Source organism: Etheostoma cragini, chromosome 1, assembly GCF_013103735.1.
Source record: "Etheostoma cragini isolate CJK2018 chromosome 1, CSU_Ecrag_1.0, whole genome shotgun sequence".
NCBI classification, from domain to species: Eukaryota; Metazoa; Chordata; class Actinopteri; order Perciformes; family Percidae; genus Etheostoma; species Etheostoma cragini.
Window position 1 is genome coordinate 3700592 of NC_048407.1, and position 19528 is coordinate 3720119.

The following is a 19528-nucleotide window of genomic DNA, read 5'->3' on the forward strand; positions in this document are numbered from 1 at the left end:
CAGTAGGAGGAAGGAGAGAGCAGTAGGAGGAAGGAGAGAGCATTAGGAGGAAGGAGAGAGCAGTAGGAGGAAGGAGAGCGAGAGGCGAGCAGGGAGCAGAGTTTGGCTGGAGCCGAGAGGAGAGCAGCTGGGCACGGCTAACAGGGAATGATAATGACCTCAGAAATCTGCTGTTCGCTCCACAACAATAGGGTGCTCAGTCGCCTGGAAAATTGTGTTCATCAGCTAGCTCTGCTCACTTACTAATTGACATTGCCAAATATTTTAAGAACAATTGGAATGTGGCAGGGGGAAGAGAGTGAAAAAAAAAAAAAAAAAAACAAGGCTCAGAGATCTTAATCCCTGGACTTAATTCCTCCCTCACTTTTACACCCTTTTATATTTTTTATTTATTTTTTGGCCTCTCCTTTCTCTCTCTCTCTCTCTCTTTTGTGATGAGGAGGTGGCTACAAGTAGCGGGGGGGGGGGCATTTTTCATGTCGCTTTCTGCTCTCGTGTCAGCACCCTGATGTTGACACAAAGGGCTTTTCATGCGACCTGTCAATGGGGTTAAGAGGAGGAGATTGAGAGGGGAAGGGGGGCCGAGGGGGAAGGCAAAATGAGAGAATGACAGAGAGAGAGAGAGAGAGAGAGAGAGAGAGAGAGAGAGAGAGACGAGGAGAAGGAGGGAGAAGATTAAAAAAAAAAAGAAAAAAAAAAAAAAAAAGGAGAGATTCCCCAGTCATGGTATCACATGCCTGGCCCTCCATTTTTAATGAGGCAAAGGTCAATGTATTCTCTTGCTCTTTCATACACAGGAGAACCCCGATCATGCCCAAGTTAACTTGTTCAAACACAACCCCCCCTCACGTCCACACACACACACACACACACACACACACACCACATAGCCAGGCCCGGCCATGCCCATCCACTGCCATCCATTTGCATTCCCTGACCGACAGCGCTGCCTCATTTTGCAGGAATTCCACATTGACGGAGTCAGGCAGCTGTCACCGGACAGAGAAAAGAAACTTGGCATCCACCCTCATTTCAGCTTCGCCCTCCCCTCCAATCCTCCAACCCTTTCCCTTAAGCACACACATAAACAATCCAAAGAAGAGAAAAGGTTCTTCTAGCCGGTGTAGACTTTTGCTCTGTTGTTTTGAATGAAGGAGGAACAAACGCGTAAACGCACTCCAATGGCAGCACAAGTGACAGTGATGTTAATGTGTGTCTTTCTTTCTCTGTCACCCCCCCCCCCCCCCCCCCCCCCCCCCCCCCCCCCCCCGTTACTTTTGAGGTACTTTCTCCCGCGTGTTCAATCCACTTCTCTGCCGCTTTTTGACAAAAAACCTAAACGATAGTAAAGTGCTGCGTCTGTGAGTCACCTTCTCTTTCTACATTCCCGCTCAGTTTTCGCAATGACACTGGAGAAGATAGCTTGTTGATGTATTAAGAATATTAATATGCATACAGTCTACCTGACGGAGTAAGGCAGCCTTCTGTTATGGAAAGATAAATATTATGTTTTAATTATAAAAACATAAAAAGGAATGGGGAAGACAGAAGAAGAGGGAGGCGGTGTGTCTGTGTGTGTTTGTGTGTGTGTGTGTGTGTGTGTGTGTGTGTGTGTGTGTGTGTGTGTGTGTGTGTGTGTGTGAGTGCCCTGTTCCAGGAGAAAGGTAAGCTATGTTTTGGCAAAGATGTGGAGTTGAAAAGAGTGGATGGCATAATGTGATGCTGTTTACTGAGGAATGTGATGCCCTGTCATCTCTTCCCCTTTCTCTCACTCCACTCAGTCTCTACCTTGTGGATTGCCTATGTCATTTTTTTCATCGCCTCTCCTTCACTCTCTCAATATACCCCCCCCCCCACCCCCGTACCGGCTTCATAACCAAGCGGGGAATCCTAACGTGATCATTAAGACATAAAACGGGCTGATAAATGTTTCATAAGGACAAGGCTAGCCTCTGATAGCCACCCAGGAATACTGAGGAGCAAAACCCGAGGCTCGCAGTCCCTTTCCCTCGATCAAACACACTCGTCGGAATACAATTGGAATTTTAAAACATCTTAAAAAGCCTGGGCTAATTCCCACCATGGGTAATATTTACAAATTGAGTCTGAAAGACGGCGTAGGGGAGAGAGCGTGAGAGAGCAAGAGAAGGACGAGAGAAATCAAATGAACTGTGCAAGGAATAAGAGAAAGCAGAACAGAGAAATAAATTGGCCTTTTATATTGTGCAAGCGTGTACAAAAATACTAAGTCTGCATTTATCCGAGACATGTCAATCAGCCCGGCACAGTGACAATTAGTGCGTTTGAATAGAACTTTTATCATTTTCCAGGCACCAGAGTCCTGACCTACTGTAAAAAAATACAGCTCGGGGAATGATTGTGCCTGTAACACAATGACTGTCTATTTAAGTTTGGTGACACATAAAAAATACAGATATGACAGGCCAGACTCCTACAAACGAGTGGGGGGTAGAAAGCTCAGGTTTTGTAACCGCTGAGTTCTCTGATTATAGAGAAAAGAAGAATGGTGCGAGGGGGGGAGTGGAAGAGGAACGGATGTCAATTACAAAGAAAAAGTAATTTATGCAGGGAAGAGAAATGGGAAGAAAAGGAAGAAAGAAAAAAAAAAAAAAGAGAGACATAATTCATTATTTTTTAATGCACATAGTTTTACACTCACAGAGGGCTGGCCTCATTTTAATATGTCAGTGTGGTGTGAGGTGGTAGCACGCAGTAAAGAGGTGTGTGTTAGTTACTCTTCTCATAGTGACCAACATGTTACATGTGGCGGACTTTGACATAGGTCACCACTCTGAAGACTGATTTTTTCCCTATTTACTATTCTTTTTTGATATTGGATAATAGAATGCTTCAAAAAAGCTGGTCATCATTTGGGGAACTAACATAATAGTTGCAGAGGGGGGGGGGGGGAATCATAGTTAGAGCCCCTATTTTGCCCCCTATTAAAGTGTCTTCCTCATTCGTAAACCAGAGCACAACTGTTGCAGATTTTCACTCCTGTAATCCAAAAAAGAGGCTAACATCGTCTGATGTTACTATTTTGAATTAGTCTAGGTAACAAACCTGCGGTAGGAATTTGACGGTAACAGCTTTAGTAATCTTGAAACCTATTTTTGGTAGAGATCACAGAGTGAATGGCAATATTTGTCCCAGGGAATAGAACTTCCAGTCAGAGAGACTGAGGGGAGATGACACAAAGCTGAAGTTCGTTTAACCCTCCTCTTTTCTCTGGCTCAAATTTGATCCATTTTCTAAAAATGTGGGGGTTTTTGGGTCAGAAATTCAACCAGGTCTTTCAACCAAATTGTAACAAATGAACGTTGGATGGTTGCATTTAATGCTGTTCCAAAGTAAAATGAAGGACCAGGACAATGCTTTCATTGAATTTTTCGTGTTTTATTCAATGTCATAGCATAATTCTGCTTTTTTAAACTCAAACGTTAGGTTGAGTGTCCATGAATTCCAAAAATAAGTGTTACACTTGTATGAGTTGGTAAAAATGGCGGGGGAAAAAATTAAAAAACGTAAAAGTGACAGAAATGGCGGGAAAAAAGGGTAAAAAAACGTAAAAAGTAAACGTAAAAAAAAAAAAAAAAAAAGCTAAAAAAATGAAATTAAATACAAATACAACAATAAGTGGAATAAAACTTGCTGGAATCCTGGAGGAAAAATGTTAATAATAAAGAATAAGGTGTCAAGTAGCTAGCGGCTACTTAAAGTGGACGTAAGTTAGCCGCTAGCTGATACTAGCAATTTCTAGTCGCCGACATATTTTGGGCTTCATTTAATTAACATAACCTGTAGTAGTACACAACTGTATGTGTATTGTTTTGATTACAATGTGTGGAACTACTTTCCGTTACCTATTTAAACTATTTATCACAGCGTCTGGACTTCATCAACAGTGGTAGCCATTTTTGTTTATATGTGTGTGTGTGTGACATCAAAACTGTATCGTGGAGTACAATTATCCTGAACAAGTTCAGGAGTAGTACATTACGGGTTTGATTGCCATTCCAGGGCCTTTTCATGAGTAGAAGCTTGTAAAAATATGAGTTATGTAATGCAGCATCCCACTAAGATGTCCATGTGCATATTTCATTCTTATATTGTTTCCGCTCAGATTGCAACTTATTTACTCTTAATAAGACGCGCGTTTCTTTTATAAATCTTTTTTAGACATAGACATAACCAGGGGGGACTAATCCACTCAGGGGCCAAGGAGGAAAATAAACCTGGGCCCATATTGAGCCCTAGCACTCTTGTTCCCTTAATATTTGGCCCAGAGCCCCACAAACCAACTGGTATAACAGAAATATTACCCTGCTCCAGGCTATGAAATATCAATGTCTTAGTTAGTTTGTATTGATTTGAATAAACACTATGTTATTTGGGAATATGCACCATGCAGACACAATATTGATTGAAATATTGCATTTAGGTTTTGGTCACAGGCTTCCTCTAAAAGGCAGGAGCCACCCTAAGCTACCATCTAACTTTATACAGGAAACAAACCATGAAGAAGTGAGTGGAGAACATAGAGAGCGTTGTGATAGAAAGGATAAAAGGAGGATCGACCTTCAAAGAAAATGCAGCATTTGTTTTAAAGGAGATCCTTACTGAGCCTACTGACTACACCTACGTTACAATAATCAGACCCGCGGTTGCCTGCTTAACCCGGTTGGTGTCAACCATTGTAAAGAACTAACCAAAAATAAAGTGGGCTTTTAATTGTACACACATTTCTCTTGTAATTCCTCTAGTTTTAACGCATGTGCTAGGCTAATCACCCGATCTAGATAACACAGATTGACTGTTGTTGATATTTATTGTTGTCTATTGTCTTAGTTTGTAGCTAATGCATGGCCTCACAACTCAGATACACTACACTTAATGAATTGATCATGCGGTATGAATTGCCAAGCCTTCCTTTCAACTAGCAGGAATAAGAGGAGGCTGTCTACAAAGAGTTTAAAAGTCCCATGGCATGAACATTTCCCTTTATGAGGTTTTAAACATTAATATGCAGCCCCCAGCCTGCCTATACAGTAGCTAGAAATGGTGATATGTGTAAATCGAGCCCTGGGTATCCTGCTCTGCCTTTGAGAAAATGAAAGCTCAGATGGGCCGATCTGGAATCTTGCCCCTTATGAGATCATAAGAGGTTACCTCCCATTTATCTGCTTTGCCCCCCGCCTCCTCCTCAAAAGCAACAGACTCAGAAATGGCACATACTAAGGAAAGCTCAATGTGGGACTGGCTCTAGTGGCTGTAATTCTGCACCAATGCGGGACTTTGGGAAAGAGACTTCAGATACAGTGTTAGCGGACCACTAAGGTATATATAAACAAGACTTCAGATAGAGTATTAGGGGACCACTAAGGCCTATAAAAGAGACTTCAGATACAGTATTAGGGGACCACTAAAGTCTATATAAAAGAGACTTCAGATACAGTATTAGGGTACCACTAAGGTCTATATAAAAGAGACTTCAGATACAGTATTAGGGGACCACTAAGGTCTATATAAAAGAGACTTCAGATACAGTATTAGGGGACCACTAAGGTCTATATAAAAGAGACTTCAGATACAGTATTAGGGGACCACTAAGGTCTATATAAAGCATCCAAAGAGCACCATGTCATGGGACCTTTAATCTGGATTGCTATTGCCACTGTAGGGGCAAAAACTTTGAATCTCCATATTTTATCATTTTCCATAAATCAATAGTATTGGTCACCCTTTATGTCTGTCTGCGTTTTTTACAAATATATGTAATAAGTGAGGAGGCCATTTCATCTGACTTTGTCAAAAGTAAATAGCTTTTTCAAATCAAGCTTTTTCGTAACCTGAAAAGCATTTTTTGGACATACAAGGTTACGTTCTTACATTATATGCATTCTAGCAGCCAACTGACCTGGGGCCCCAGACCCCAAGGGGCCTACAAACCCAAGAATAACTACGTGGCACTTGATTGTAGTAACTCGGTACATGTCTTAGGACATTTCAACCACTAACGTGCACTATCTAAGCTGAGTTCTGCATTATAATGTCTTGTACCACACGCTAAAAACGGCTCATATGTGTGTTGTTGTATTTTGAGAGGCTTGACCATGGAGGGCCACACAAAGTTGTGAAGGAGCCTAATGTAAACTGTAATGATTTCTGTTAAGATGGAATTTTTTTTCTGCGTGAAAAAGTAATCGTTCACGAGCCGGTTTCAAATACCACTTATCGGTATTGGACATTTTTGATTAATACTGATAGTATTACTCTAGCATGGGAGTACTGCCCAAGCTCTGGTATGTAAAGGTATACCGATATGTAAATTCCTCAGTTGACAGTACATTGCACATAAAGTACACACTCCCCACGCTTCATCAAATGGATATATTTGAACACAAATACCTCAAAACGTTCAAAATTTACATCCAAAACATTAAAAAAATCAAGTATGTCTTCATTAAGAATGCAGATACTTGTTTATCTATCTTTAAAAGGTCTTTTCATTAACCATAGTTCTGTTAAGTAGGCAACTCTTGCTTTGGTTGATCAACATATAGCATTTTTGGACTGCCTTAGATAGCAAAATAATACGAATAAAAATCCTTGAAAGGTATCCTATTTCATACATTGTTGACAACTGATGATATGATCTGATAACTTGCAGGCCGGATCAGGTTTTTTCACCATGCGTGTTCACAGTAGTCTGGATCTTGATCCACTCTACTTTATTCCTGTTAATGACACAGTAATTACACTGCAACAGTTTGTCCGCATGTGTAATTACGCCCCCATTGTACCGTCGCAATTAGATGAATATCCATGCTTTATAACCTAAGGCGTCAAGTTGGCAAATCCAATTTCAATTTGTATGGAGCATTTTGCCTGCTTGTTTGAGCCGCGGTAAAGACCACGGATATGCAGGCTAATCCTCGCCGTGTTAAAACGCTGTTCCTCTTTAAAAAAATGTAGACATGGGGGATTCTCTGGAGAGAGAAAGAGAGAGAGAGAGCCAGAGGGAGTGTATAGAGTCGTTTACAGCCAGAAGCCAAGAGGTGGGAGTAGGGTTTGGTGGATAGTGGCAAGGTTGTGGAGGTACATATAAAGAGGACTGCTTTGGTCTCTTCATGCGTGCAGCAAAGCCTATTTTTTACACATTTAGCTACATTTGGCCTACGATGTCGCAGCAGAATGGGAAGACGCTATCGTGCTAAATGAGGATTTTCAATGGTGGGTTATTTGCATGAGGGAGCTGGCCAAAAAAAAAAGGCAATGTATATTTTGCCAAAGCACCGGGTCCCTGTGAATGTGACAAGTTGCATTCAAAGTCTACCTGTTGCTAAGGCTTGCTCACATGACTACTACACCGCAAACTGTGCTTTCTCTCCATAATTACCTCTGTGTTTTCTTTAAAGAAATAAAGAATCTTATTGAATAAGAAACATGCTCAAGGTTAGCCGCTGAGTTAAATTGTAATAGGGAAGATCTTTAAAGGACACGTTTGACAGGGGGCCTTTGTTGTTGTGCTCTTTTTATTCCTCTGGTCTCCCATTTTTACTCATTGCTTTTTAAACAAGTGCCGTCTCAAAGACAAAAGCGGGGGAGTTGACCTTCTTTCACAGTTGAGATGTTATTTGTGATTACTATAATTCAAGTTTAACTCAAAATTGCTGTGGGTAGGTGGCGGGGCCGAGGCTCACGCATACACAGACACACTCTTGCAGGTGCATGCACACACAAACACACACAGAAACCGGCTTTTAAAACCCGACATATTAAGATAAAGACAATGATACAGTAGCCACATCCTGTACACTACAGAAGAGAGTGATATGCACACATATTGTAAACTATGTACCCCACACAAACACACACACACACACACACGTATACAATGAACATGCATGCAGATGAGAAGCATGACACCTTGCTCCACATGAGACTCAGACACCTTTTCTCTCACACATCAAAGCTTCTAATTTGAGAGTCCCCGAGCACCAAATCTGAATCACATTGTGTTAGTTGTGAAGACACGCAAGTTTCGCTACCTCTGATTAAAAAAGAAAAACAGGAAGTAGCAAGAACCAGCATATTTAACCATTTTAATGTCTGTTTACTTCACACGTTTTCCTTCAGTGAAACTGCATCCCGGTCTGTTCAGATCAGGGCACGCCTAGTCATTCTATTACCTTCCTCTTTGTAAATCTGTTTTCCGTCTCCGCCATGCTCACCAGCAGTTGAGTAAAGCCTGACGTCCAATTTTGGAACACACGCTCACAAAGCTCAGCAAAAACAACAACGTGACGACGACCTTTGAGATGTGACAGCGGCAGATTGACAAGGACCTTGAATGGATCCACTGTAATAAAGAGTGTAGCCTGTGACTGAGCACTGGGCTGAGGGTGAGACCCGCAACCGGTACACAAACCACGCATGTACACAACCAGTCAGACAAAGACAGCAGGAAGGGCAACATTAAGACCCTGTTGTGTTTATGTTGTGCCAAGCTGTCGACACACTATTTTAATTGTGATTTATTTTTGGTCTTTATATTTTCTTCTTCCACACCCCCTTCTGCAAAGATGGTGCCCGGGGGGCGAGATTTAACCACTCGACTCAATCAAATGTGTTCCTTTGTGCTTTGTTAGCATTTGGTGTTAAATACTATTGCTTCTATTTGTCAATTATTATTTTACTGTAATTCGCTCAATTTACTTTGTATACCGCAAACTGGATGTTAATAATGTACTTCTGAAGTTGTTGAAACGCCACAAGCCGTACTCATCCGATTCAAAGTGCTCGAGTCAAAAGAGACAGACAGAGAGACAGGGAGGGAGAGAGAGAGAGAGAGAGAGAGAGAGAGAGAGGGAGGGAGAAGCCGGGAGAGGGAGAGGGAGAGAGAAACTTACAGAATTAAAATTCAGAAGATAATTACATCCTCTACACCCCCACCCTGTTGAGAAAGTGTAATGTTTAATAGTCTCTATAAAGAAAATAGGATTTTATCTCACTCTCATTTTCATTAATTCCTAATTGGGGTGGGGGGTTGTCTGTTATTATTTCTTAGATTAAAATAAACATAGCCTGTCCCATGTTCAAACCCATCACACTACACGGGAATGATAAGGACTTCATGCCTCTGTGAATAAATAAACAATTTTGTCTCCACTGGTGGAATTAAGTTGCTTACAGCCTTAAGCTAAGCCACTGTGATTTAGATTTATATTTATTTATATTTCCTTCTCAAAAGACTTAAAAGCACATCCTCGCTTTTGCAAATGGAGTTTGCCTTTTTTTTTTTGACCTGCTTTATATGTATATCTTTAATTAGTGCCTTGTTTAGCTTAAACCGACTGATTATCACGTAGTCGTGACCTAATTACCGCGCACGCTTCTTAACGCCAGCACAGTGCCCTGAGGAGCAAGCGAAAGTTACCTTTAAAAACTTGTGTAATCATTAGCAACAAGCCTCCCTTAATCCCACTAAACATACACTTATCTAGCCTCGGCCGGCCTGCGTTTTGCTGGGTATGGAGAGGGGAGGGGTACAGTTGTCTCCAACGTATTTATTAAAGACATTTAATAATCGCTGTGGTTAAAACGACTTTGTCCCTACGCTCCCAGTCTTTACTCTTGTTCCACAGGGATGTAAACTGCTAACCTGCAGATGTGAACACTGTGGTGAAACAGGTCTCTACCTGTTCTCTGGGATCATCTGTTAGGGTTAATGGTGGTAGCGATAGCAACAGCAGTGACCAGTGTCAGGGGACAGATGTTGCTATGTCCAGCATAACATCTTGCAAGTGAGACATAATATACCTTAATTTGAATGAAATGTACAGTACACTATGTACATTGCAATTCAATTCAATAAAACCCAGTAAATATCTATCATTACGTACCCTCTCTGTACTCAATCTGTGTCTGTGAGAGTGAGTGTGTGTGTGTGTAAAGTATCCTATGAAAGCAAACCATTCTATGAGGGTGTGTGGGTATTAAAAAAAAAAAGACGTAAGTATCTGAGTTATGTGAGGAATGTGTGGCTCTGATTCTTTGGTCAGTTATTAAGATTATTTTTTATTCTCTTTAAAGAGATGGATTTGACACGTTGGTACATACACACATTGAACGTGATTCTCAGTGGATACTATGTAAGTAGAAAAGTAGCATTGAAATAAAGAAGGAAACATAATTCCCAAGTGTGTGTCAATAAGATACAATTTTTGTATCCCTTTGTCCATAGACTGACCAAGTAAGACAAGGGGTTGTCATTCATTCTCTAGTTTTCTTTTTTTCTTACCTGAAGATGGTGATGAGGGATGTGGGCTGTCGTCCTGGACGCTTCCTGTCTGGGAGTGTCCTCCTCCAGCTCCGCTCTCTTCTGTCACATTGGATGAACCAGGAGTGGTGGAGCGGCTGATGGACTGGGACTCAGGATCACTGGCTGATCCACGCCGTTCGTCCAGGCCATGTTGCTGGAGCGCTTCCTCAATGCCTCGTCTGTCTTTGCCATGAATGCGGGAGTGGACAACCATTTGATGGTAGGTTCGGAAGACGCGGCCACAGTCAGGGCATTCTGAAGGCTTTTCCTTCAAGCCGGAAAGGCTGAAGTCAATGTTCGGGCTTCCCAAGCCAGCCAGGGCTCCAGGAGTCTCAGCACTACCGTGGACAGACATCAAGTCACGGTGACTGTCAAAGCCTCTTCCATCCTCCTTCATGGACATCATGGCTCCGCTTGCGGCCTTGGATCCCTGCAAGGCCTCCGAGAGCTGCTTCTGCTTGGAGCTGTCATTGGATGAAATCATGGAGTAGTCTTGTTTATCCTTTGAGAAGGAAGCCAAGGCTCCAGCCCCACCTATCTCATCATCCTGCCCTGATGGAATATGGTGCTGGTGCTGGTGCTGCTCCTTCGGCATGAAAGCCCTGTCCATAGCCATGCCACGGGCCATTATCTGCCAGGCTTGGTAGCTATTGAGGGAGTCCATCTCTGCCACTTTTGCAGCTGCTTGGAGGCGCTCCATGCAGCTCGACTTGAGTGGTGGCACAAGGTTGAGACAACCCAGGAGTGAGCGCTTTTCATTTTCACCCAGCCCATGGCCCATACCTCCCGACATTGGCCCGAGCAGCTTCCCTAGCATCTCTTTTTCCTTCATGGCTATCCCTGCTTTAGCAAACATTTGATGCTGCTCACTCAGGCCCTGTTTGTCTGGTGAAAGAAAGCCTCCCTGTAGACATGAGATGTAGCGGGAATAAAGATTGGCATGAGCTTCCTGAGCCAGATTGCTCATGCTATTGACGACAGCCATGTCCTGCTCACTGGGCTGGGGCGGCTTGGTCTTGATGGCCAGCTTGTTGAGATGCACCTTCATATGGTTCTTGAGGAACCACGGTTCCTTGAAGCGACGGCCACAGATTTGGCAGCAGTGTTCAAAAGAGTCCTTGTGCTTGCGCATGTGGCCCTTTAGAAACCAAGCTTGGCTGAACACCTGGCCACACACATCACAGCGGAATTCAGTGGCCACCTGTGTTCCACCGGCACCACCAGCACCCTGGCCTTGTGTGTTCTCTGCTGTAATGTGGGCCTTCTCTACGTGACTTATCAGATCCTCTTCATGGGAGGCAGCAAACTCACACAGAGTACACTTGTAGGGCTTGTGGAGTATGCGGATGTGACGGTCCAGCTCCTCGCGTTTCTTAAACTTCCCTTTACAGAAGGTACAGCGGAAGCCTGAAGTTGGATTCGAGGACTGGTCATCTTGGGTGCCAGCTGGCTTGGGTGAAGAAGAAGGTTGGGAAATTGTTTCTGGCGTGGCAAGGCCAGAGGGGGGAAGGAGGCCACAGGCTGAGCCTAGTTGCTGCTGATGGGTGTTAGAGCTGCTATTGAGGCCCAGATGGGGTGTTGGAACTGTCTGAAGGAGACTGCCACTCCCTCTCATCTGCTTATCCCTCAGGATGGCCCTCTCCTCCAGCTCATGCAGAAGCCTGTTCTCCTCTCTGACACGGCCACGGCCTTTACCAAGATTCCCCAGCTTGTGGGTGCGGAGGTGGATCTTCAAGTTGCCCTTTTGAGCCGCGCGGTGGTCACAGTAGGGGCACTTAAAGGGCTTCTCTCCTGTGTGTGTGCGCATATGCAAGGACAGGATGCTGTTAAAACGGAAGCGCTTGCCACACAATGGACAGGGATACTTCCTATTCTTGCGGGCGTCATCTTCAATATCGTTCATCTGGGACATGATGCCCAAGTTCTGGCCGTTGAGAAACTGTTGCAGGTCAACGCGCCCGTTCAACCCACTTAGTGCCCCTGCGTCAATGTCTCGGTTGAGCTGATTGGCTAGCAGGGCCATCTGACTGCTAATAGGTTGACTGGCCAGCGCGGCGTGGTGGGTCTTCTCGTCCAAAGGCGTGGCTGCTTTCTCTTCAGGGATCTGTTGTGGGCGGTGTAGGTCAGGAAAGGCGTGTCCTAGCTGGGCAGTGAGCTGATGAAGCTTTTGACTGATGGGGTAGCGACCATTTAACACTGCACTGTTCAGATGGGCATCAGCGTCAGGCACCGCTGACGACACACCAAGACACAAGCTAGAGTCCTCCATCCTGTGAAACCAAGCAAAAAAAGAAACATTAGAAATAATACAATTAGAAATAATTCTGCATTTAAGAGATACTATGCATTGGTGCTTGCCAATGTGCTCTTTATATTTCCTTTTTGAATTGCAAAGAGAATATTTTCCAACTACATGTTAAGGACAAATGTGTTTCTTCACTTAGGGAAACAACACCTGTGCTGTGTCACCCAGTACAATGAAATGAAATGGATTGCAATTGATACATCCAGCACTGTGTGAATTGTCAGAGCCAAGGGCCTGGAGAAATGCTGATACTCCAAATAAGTTTTTCAAAATGTAAAACCATTTTGGAAGGAATAATTACTCTGTAAACACAGTGAGTAGTGTATAATTAAGCTACTTGTGCCCATCCTATCAGAATTCCTCCAATTACACGCCTTAATGAAACGGAGCAACGGCATTGTCGGGGAGCCACCGCAATACTACAATTATGATATTAACAATAGCACTTAAAGCCAAGGGGTTACTCCAGTAAACACAACAGTCTTATCTCGTTGCCACGACACTTGTCTTGGCGCAAAATTCCATTAAAGATCCGCACAAAATTTGATGTGAATCACTTTGCTCTCTGTCTGCTTCTTTCTACTCCCCCAATTCTTTTCCTTTCTGTCTGTCTTCTTTGCTCTACCTACATCTTGTTTCGTTTCAATGATGGGGAAAACAACAGTTGACTGAGTTGAACAGGTACTCCATGCAGCCTGAGATGCATTGGTTGACACATGGTAAAGAGGAATAGGACCTTTTGTACAACACAGAACAATGTTGTAGTCCTGGGTTGCTGTAATGCTACCAAAATATATGTACTGTCAGTAAAATTGTTCCCATGTCATATGTGTAACATCAGTGAATTAATAAAAAATGATAACATTGGATTTAATGCAGATCCATCTGCTCTCCAGATGGAGAGGTATAAACATCTATCTGCACACTTCCTCTGGCTGCTAGCAGGGGTCAAACCCTCAGAAACAATAACCACAGTTCTGCTTTGGTCAACAAAATATTGTATAATATCTCATTAAGCTGATTAGTATGCCGCCTGGTAACAGTGGCAGCCACTGTGCTATAACGCATGATTATAATCATCAAAAAATCCTTTCATGGAGAGGCAGTGTAAAGCACTGGCATTAGGTAAGTTCACTTCTTAAGAGGAAGTGGGATCATTTCATACAGCTTATGGACGCAATCTGGCAGCAATGGGGCACACCCACATTAACAATAAGTGCACATATGTTCAGTATACATTTTACAGGCACAAAGGGCAAGTAGGGTTAAGCCAGACACTGTCTTTCTTTCTCTATCTCTCCCTCTTTCCACCTACAGTGTGTCTCTCTAAAGCAGGGAGGAATCTACATTGTGCTTGGCTCATTTGTTTACTCGTTCATTTGAATTTTTTCTCCCTTTCCTCACTCTCTCCCATCAGTAGGAGGTTAGTAGACATAAGGGGTGCCTGTTCTTTTAGCCACTGGCCCCTCCAACACACTGTTGATGGTGGATTCTTATCTCGCGGACATGAATCAGACACTGTGAGCAGCGTCCACTTGTGTTTAAAGGAATGTGACACTTGTGGGCTGCCCTTTGAATTCTCCTTATTTCTCCCCACAAGTATCTTAAGCAACTGTAGTGAATTCATCAAGAGCATAATGGGCATGCTATGAGCCACGGGGTTATAGGGATCAGCTCGATATGCTTGGGTCAAAGCCTACTTAAATTTACGACAGATGTTATGATCATGTTCTCATGTGACTTGAATTCTTGAATTAGGCTGCGTTCATCTAAGACTTAGACGTAAAGCATTGTAATAGTCTAACAATAACAACTTTACACTTGAATGAAATATATATATATATATCGGACAAGGGTACATTTATTGTGAAAATAACATTAAGAGAGAAATGCTAAAAATAATACAACTTTGTTAGACTGATTCAAATAGCTTAGGTTTAAAATTGTATTTATGTGACACCCCAGCTTCACCAGGCGTGCTTATATCTGGGAAGACCTTATTTGAATGGGCCCTTTTTTACAGAGGCGGCTGCCTTTTGGAATAGAAATCTGTGATTTGAACTAGGCTGATGAGCTGTTGCTCATTTGGGGAGATAGCAGCTTGCCCTTTTCTTCAATTTGATTTCTGCCTTTATCTTTAACATATAACAAAGGCAGATAGACAATGGAATAATGTGAAATGAACTGACGAATCCAGTTTGTGTTTTTTTATAAACGTATCCTGGCTGACGAGCGTATGCAAATGAGACACATTAATATGCTCGCCTTGCTCCCTAGTCATTTTATATTTTTCCCCTGATTAAAAAGGACATTTCTTATGTGACATCCCCCCTCTGCTCATATCAACACACACATGCAAAGGGGGTTGAGGGTGATGTACGAGTAGAAACACACACACACAGCGGCAAAGACACACACATATGCACATTCCTTTGACTACAGACAACAATTCAATATGCATGCATGCCCTCTAACAGACACCAGGAGTACGTTGCAAGTCACACAGCACTATTAAATGGCTGCTTACAGAAATCACACCAACAACTCTGTGTATTTCGACATCATCCTGAATGTTACTGTAAGGGGTCTCGAGCTAAATATCTGTCAAATGTACCTAAGAAAGCTACTCTACACATTATTAATGTAGCAGCTCTATTCTTTTAGAAGATCAAGGCTTAGGTTTGTCATCCTTACCCGTTGTATTAGGGAAAGACTTGGTGCCACTTTGTCCCTATTATGTCTCACTGTCTCTGCCATGGCTGTGTACCCTGCGTAGCCTCCGATGTGAACAACACATCCACTCTGTCGCTGTACACTGTATATATCTGCCGTTATTCTAACCTGTATAACCTTATCATTTCCTGGCATGTACAGCATTGCTGCCTCATTAAAACTATTGGCTCCTCTGATACCTCTAAAACCACAAAGACTTCCTTTAGCATGTTCTCACGATAGTTCAGTTGTTGTCTTTATAGTTTGTGGTTTAATATTCAGCAAAGCACCACGTGCACCCATAAAACACACAATATCCTCCGCACATTTGTGCACATGCACACAAAGTGATTCCACTCAGTTTCACTAAATGCATTTTTCTTCTCTGCTCTTTTTTCCAAGCCTCAGCTTAATTATAAGTGGTATCTGTGACACAATGGAAGCGTATTTCAGTCAGCATTTGAATGTGCTCGGTTCATTTCTGTCTTATCAATGGCGCCATGCATCATAAATGCATAAGGGATTTGTATGTGTTTCTAATTGTAACCATATAAAGTATGTGAAAGACAGTGTAAATATTAGAAATAGCTACCTATTAGGAATTCATATACAAATATACCATTTCAAACAAATTCACTTCTCAAATTAACTTTCGGGCCTCAGCGTTGTCGCCAAACTTTCCTCTGACATTTAAGACAAGACGGGAAGAAAGTAAAGGATCGAAAAGCCATTAGTTGGACTTTACTTTGTTATTTTGACACGTATCGACACAAAACCCATCGACTAATCACAATGCAATACCTCATTAAGTCCTAATGAAGTAATGCATTGCATTAAACAAATCAATCATTATTCACAATGTGCTGAATTCCATCATATTTCCACCAAATCATTAATGAGATGGGAGGGGGGGGGGGGGGGGGGGGGGGGGGTGTTATTGCTACAGTAATCTGTGGTTAAAGGCAGGCGGGGCAAGACGGCTTTATTTGTATAACACATTTGACCAATTTAAAGTGCTTTACACAAAAAAAACCTGATAAAATACAAGAAGAAAAAGTTAGTGCATTATGAGAAATGAAACATTAAGCAGCAGTTAAAAACAGTTAAAAACAGTTATTTGTAATATAAATGTTAGGCTGCTAGTATGGGACAATATACAGTATAAGCCATTGCTCTATCCGCGCAATCCACCCGCAATCCTTGGGCCGGTCCCATCGGTCTTTTATTCATTCTTTCTTTATATTCTTAAATAGATTGTCATACAGTTTCAACAATGCAACTTCAGTTTAAGAAATGAACAAGAGTTGCGGCGGACCTGCAGTTTTCTGGGAGTTTGTTCCAGATAAGTTGGAGCATAGAAACTGAACGCTGCTTCTCCCTGTTCAGTTCTGACTCTGGGGACAGTAAGCAGACATGTCCCAGATGACCTGAGAGATCTAGGAGGGGGCTTTATAGTGTCGCAGAAGATGAGAAATGTCGGAACAATGTGGGTATTTACTAGTCTGGCTATCACCAGATCAAGCCAAGCTCAATGGACTTGAGACTGAGCATTGGTCTGGGGGGGCTGGTCTGTATATAGTTCAAATGACTTAATGCAATTGGAAAGTCCTTCAACCAATGAGACCAATGATCCAGGGTGACGTAGAAGCGACAGCCGCATCAACGGTTGGTGGACGCTATGTTGAATGTAAACAAGAATCTACTTGGTCGCTTCTCTATCGACATGGTGTTAAACCAGCCAATAGCGGGCCAGGTAGATAAGCCAGTTTGTGATTGGTTCCCGCAAAACTGGGACCTGAAGCAGGTGAATTAAATGAGCGGGATTTTAGGCCAAACTGAAGTGCGAAATTAAATCTCGGGCAGAGTGGGCGGGGCTTACCCGGTCTAGGTATTTACCATATGTTACATGCGCTGAGAGTTGAACAGTAAATATTAAACATAAGCAGCAGGGACAATCTGATCCATTCAAAAGCTGTAAGTACGTTTTCAAAGTACAGACGGAGCCTCCTTGTCGTTTCATACATCAATTAGCTAAAAGTTTGTTTGGAGGTAGAACAGACCCGATATGAGTTTTTTCCTGGCTTTGTGTTTTGCTTCTATTGCAGGTGGTCTTTGAAAGGCATCTAATTAATTCAGTAAAAAAAAAGCTGCCTTGTTTCCCTTCCTCTCTCCCGCTCTTTGACTTCACTGCATTATTACTTTCTGTAATGAGGCGAAAACACTCTGAACTGCACATGGAAGACAGTCACACAACCACTGCCAGACTCGAACCTAACTCCATCCCATGTCTGGAGCCTCTTGAGCAAAACGAAGAACTCCGCACTATCAAACAGATGTGACAGCTCCGAGATGGATTGTTCTATTTTAAAAGAGGAAAAAAGAAATAAAGATGCAGACGTGGCCAAGATCAGATCTCACCTAGATTTAACTGGAAATAGGGGGACTTTCTTTTTTTTCTACATGCTTATTTCATGTGAATTTTTTTCTTGTCCCCTACCCCCTTTTTACAAGAGCTACTGGATCTTTGGCGAGGGCTCTGATTGGTTGGCCAAAAACATCAAGAACACACCAATCATATTGTTAGGCCCAATTTGAAGCGGCCACTTTTTAAAAACACAACACTAGAAAGACAAAATGGGGCACATACTGTATTTTCTTCTTCGTCATGAACACAGAACATCTAACATTTTAAAACGTATGAATAACATTGGATTAACATAGCCCCCTGCTCCGCTTTAACCCAGAGAAAATGAGACGCAAAGGGAGAAAATATGCGATGAGAGCACGGACTCATCAGGGACAAATGTGAATGAACAGGAGCCTATGCCCCCCCCCCCCTCTTTCTCTTGCACAATATGTCATTGAGGGCTGTTTAAGAGGTCCTGTCAACAGGTAGTTCAACTTTCAGCTCATCCCCGCTGATCAGTGGGAGCCCTCCTGACAGGGAGAGAAGAAAGACACCGGGAGGGGAGTGAGAGATACAGAGAAAGAAAGAAAAATGTTGTGGCTCTTTTTATCCGTCCATCGCTCTGACAGCCTTGCAGGGGATGCCATGGGAGGAAGATCAATGCGGGACAAGCGGATTCCCACAGTTCATTGTTCCGGGGCAGCCAAATCATCTTTCCCAAGACGGCCGGGAGCTCAAAGCTTCCCTTTATGATAACCATCCCTAGTATTATTCCCACTATGATGATGGTGACCTGCAGATGTCTCTGTCTTTGTGTGTGTGGGAGTGAGTGCGCGAGCGCTCGTGTGTGTGTGCGGGTGAGTGAGTGCGCGTATGTGTGTGAGCACCTCTCCCATCCCGGGTGCGATACAATAGCGGTCACAGCAGCGTGGACAGACCCCTGCAGCGGGGGAATAAAGCAGCGAGCCCGGGATTAATAGCGCCGAACGTCAGTGTTTAGTCTAGCAGTTCAGTGACAGGATCGAAAGCCAAAAAAAGATAAATAGAAGTCACAGTAATCAACATGATAATGCTGGTGAACGTGGCTCATCTTATACACGGCGGCACACACACTGCTTTAGTCTCGCAGAAGCTCATTGGGTTGTTACTGAGTGCAACTGGACTGGAAGGCATTGGCTCAAAGATAATCACGAACATGTTTCTTTAGGTGAGACATGGACATTTTATAGTGAATTCATGTGATTCCTTATTCACGAAACAGGTATTCATTATGGGAGAAAGGGGGGGGGGGGTCTTTCTAGTTTAGACCTACGACATAAACTTGTATGTCACATTTTGTTCACAAGTTTCTATATTTGAAATTTGGTTTTTAACAATTTAACAAAGTTTTCCGAAGAAAAAGTAAGGTGGATGGTTCCTACAACGCTCTTCACTCTTCAAGTCAAATAACTGATACGTTCATTACTGTCTTTGAATTTGGGTGTTTTATTATTATTACTTACTAGGTGAAAGACAAAGATTTCTAAAACAAATAGGCTCAAAAAAACGAAAAGCGACAAGTGTCAAAGAAAGAAGATGCAAATGATGAAAAAAAAAAGTTTTTTCCTAGACCTTAGAGGTCCACTAATACCATATCTGAAGTGTCTTTTATATAGACCGTAGTGGTCCCCTTAATACTGTTTCTGAAGTCTCTTTTATATAGACCTTAGTGGTCCCCTAATACTGTATCTAAAGTCTCTTTTATATAGACCTTAGTGGT

The 19528-nt window shown here is 42.7% G+C and overlaps 1 protein-coding gene across 3 annotated transcripts in view; it reads right to left on the reverse strand.

Annotated features, from left to right (window-relative positions):
- Nucleotides 1-19528, reverse strand: part of znf536 (zinc finger protein 536) — a 205829-nt gene that overhangs the window by 122359 nt on the left and 63942 nt on the right. For 2 of the 3 annotated variants that reach the window (XM_034866439.1, XM_034866708.1), the window contains exon 3: nt 10325-12615. In XM_034866439.1, coding sequence (XP_034722330.1) covers nt 10325-12614 — 2290 coding nt within the window. In that variant the 5' untranslated portion in view covers nt 12615. Of the gene's footprint in view, nt 1-10324; nt 12616-15344; nt 15475-19528 lie in introns of those variants that run through there. The other variant, XM_034866630.1, reaches the window with a different exon arrangement.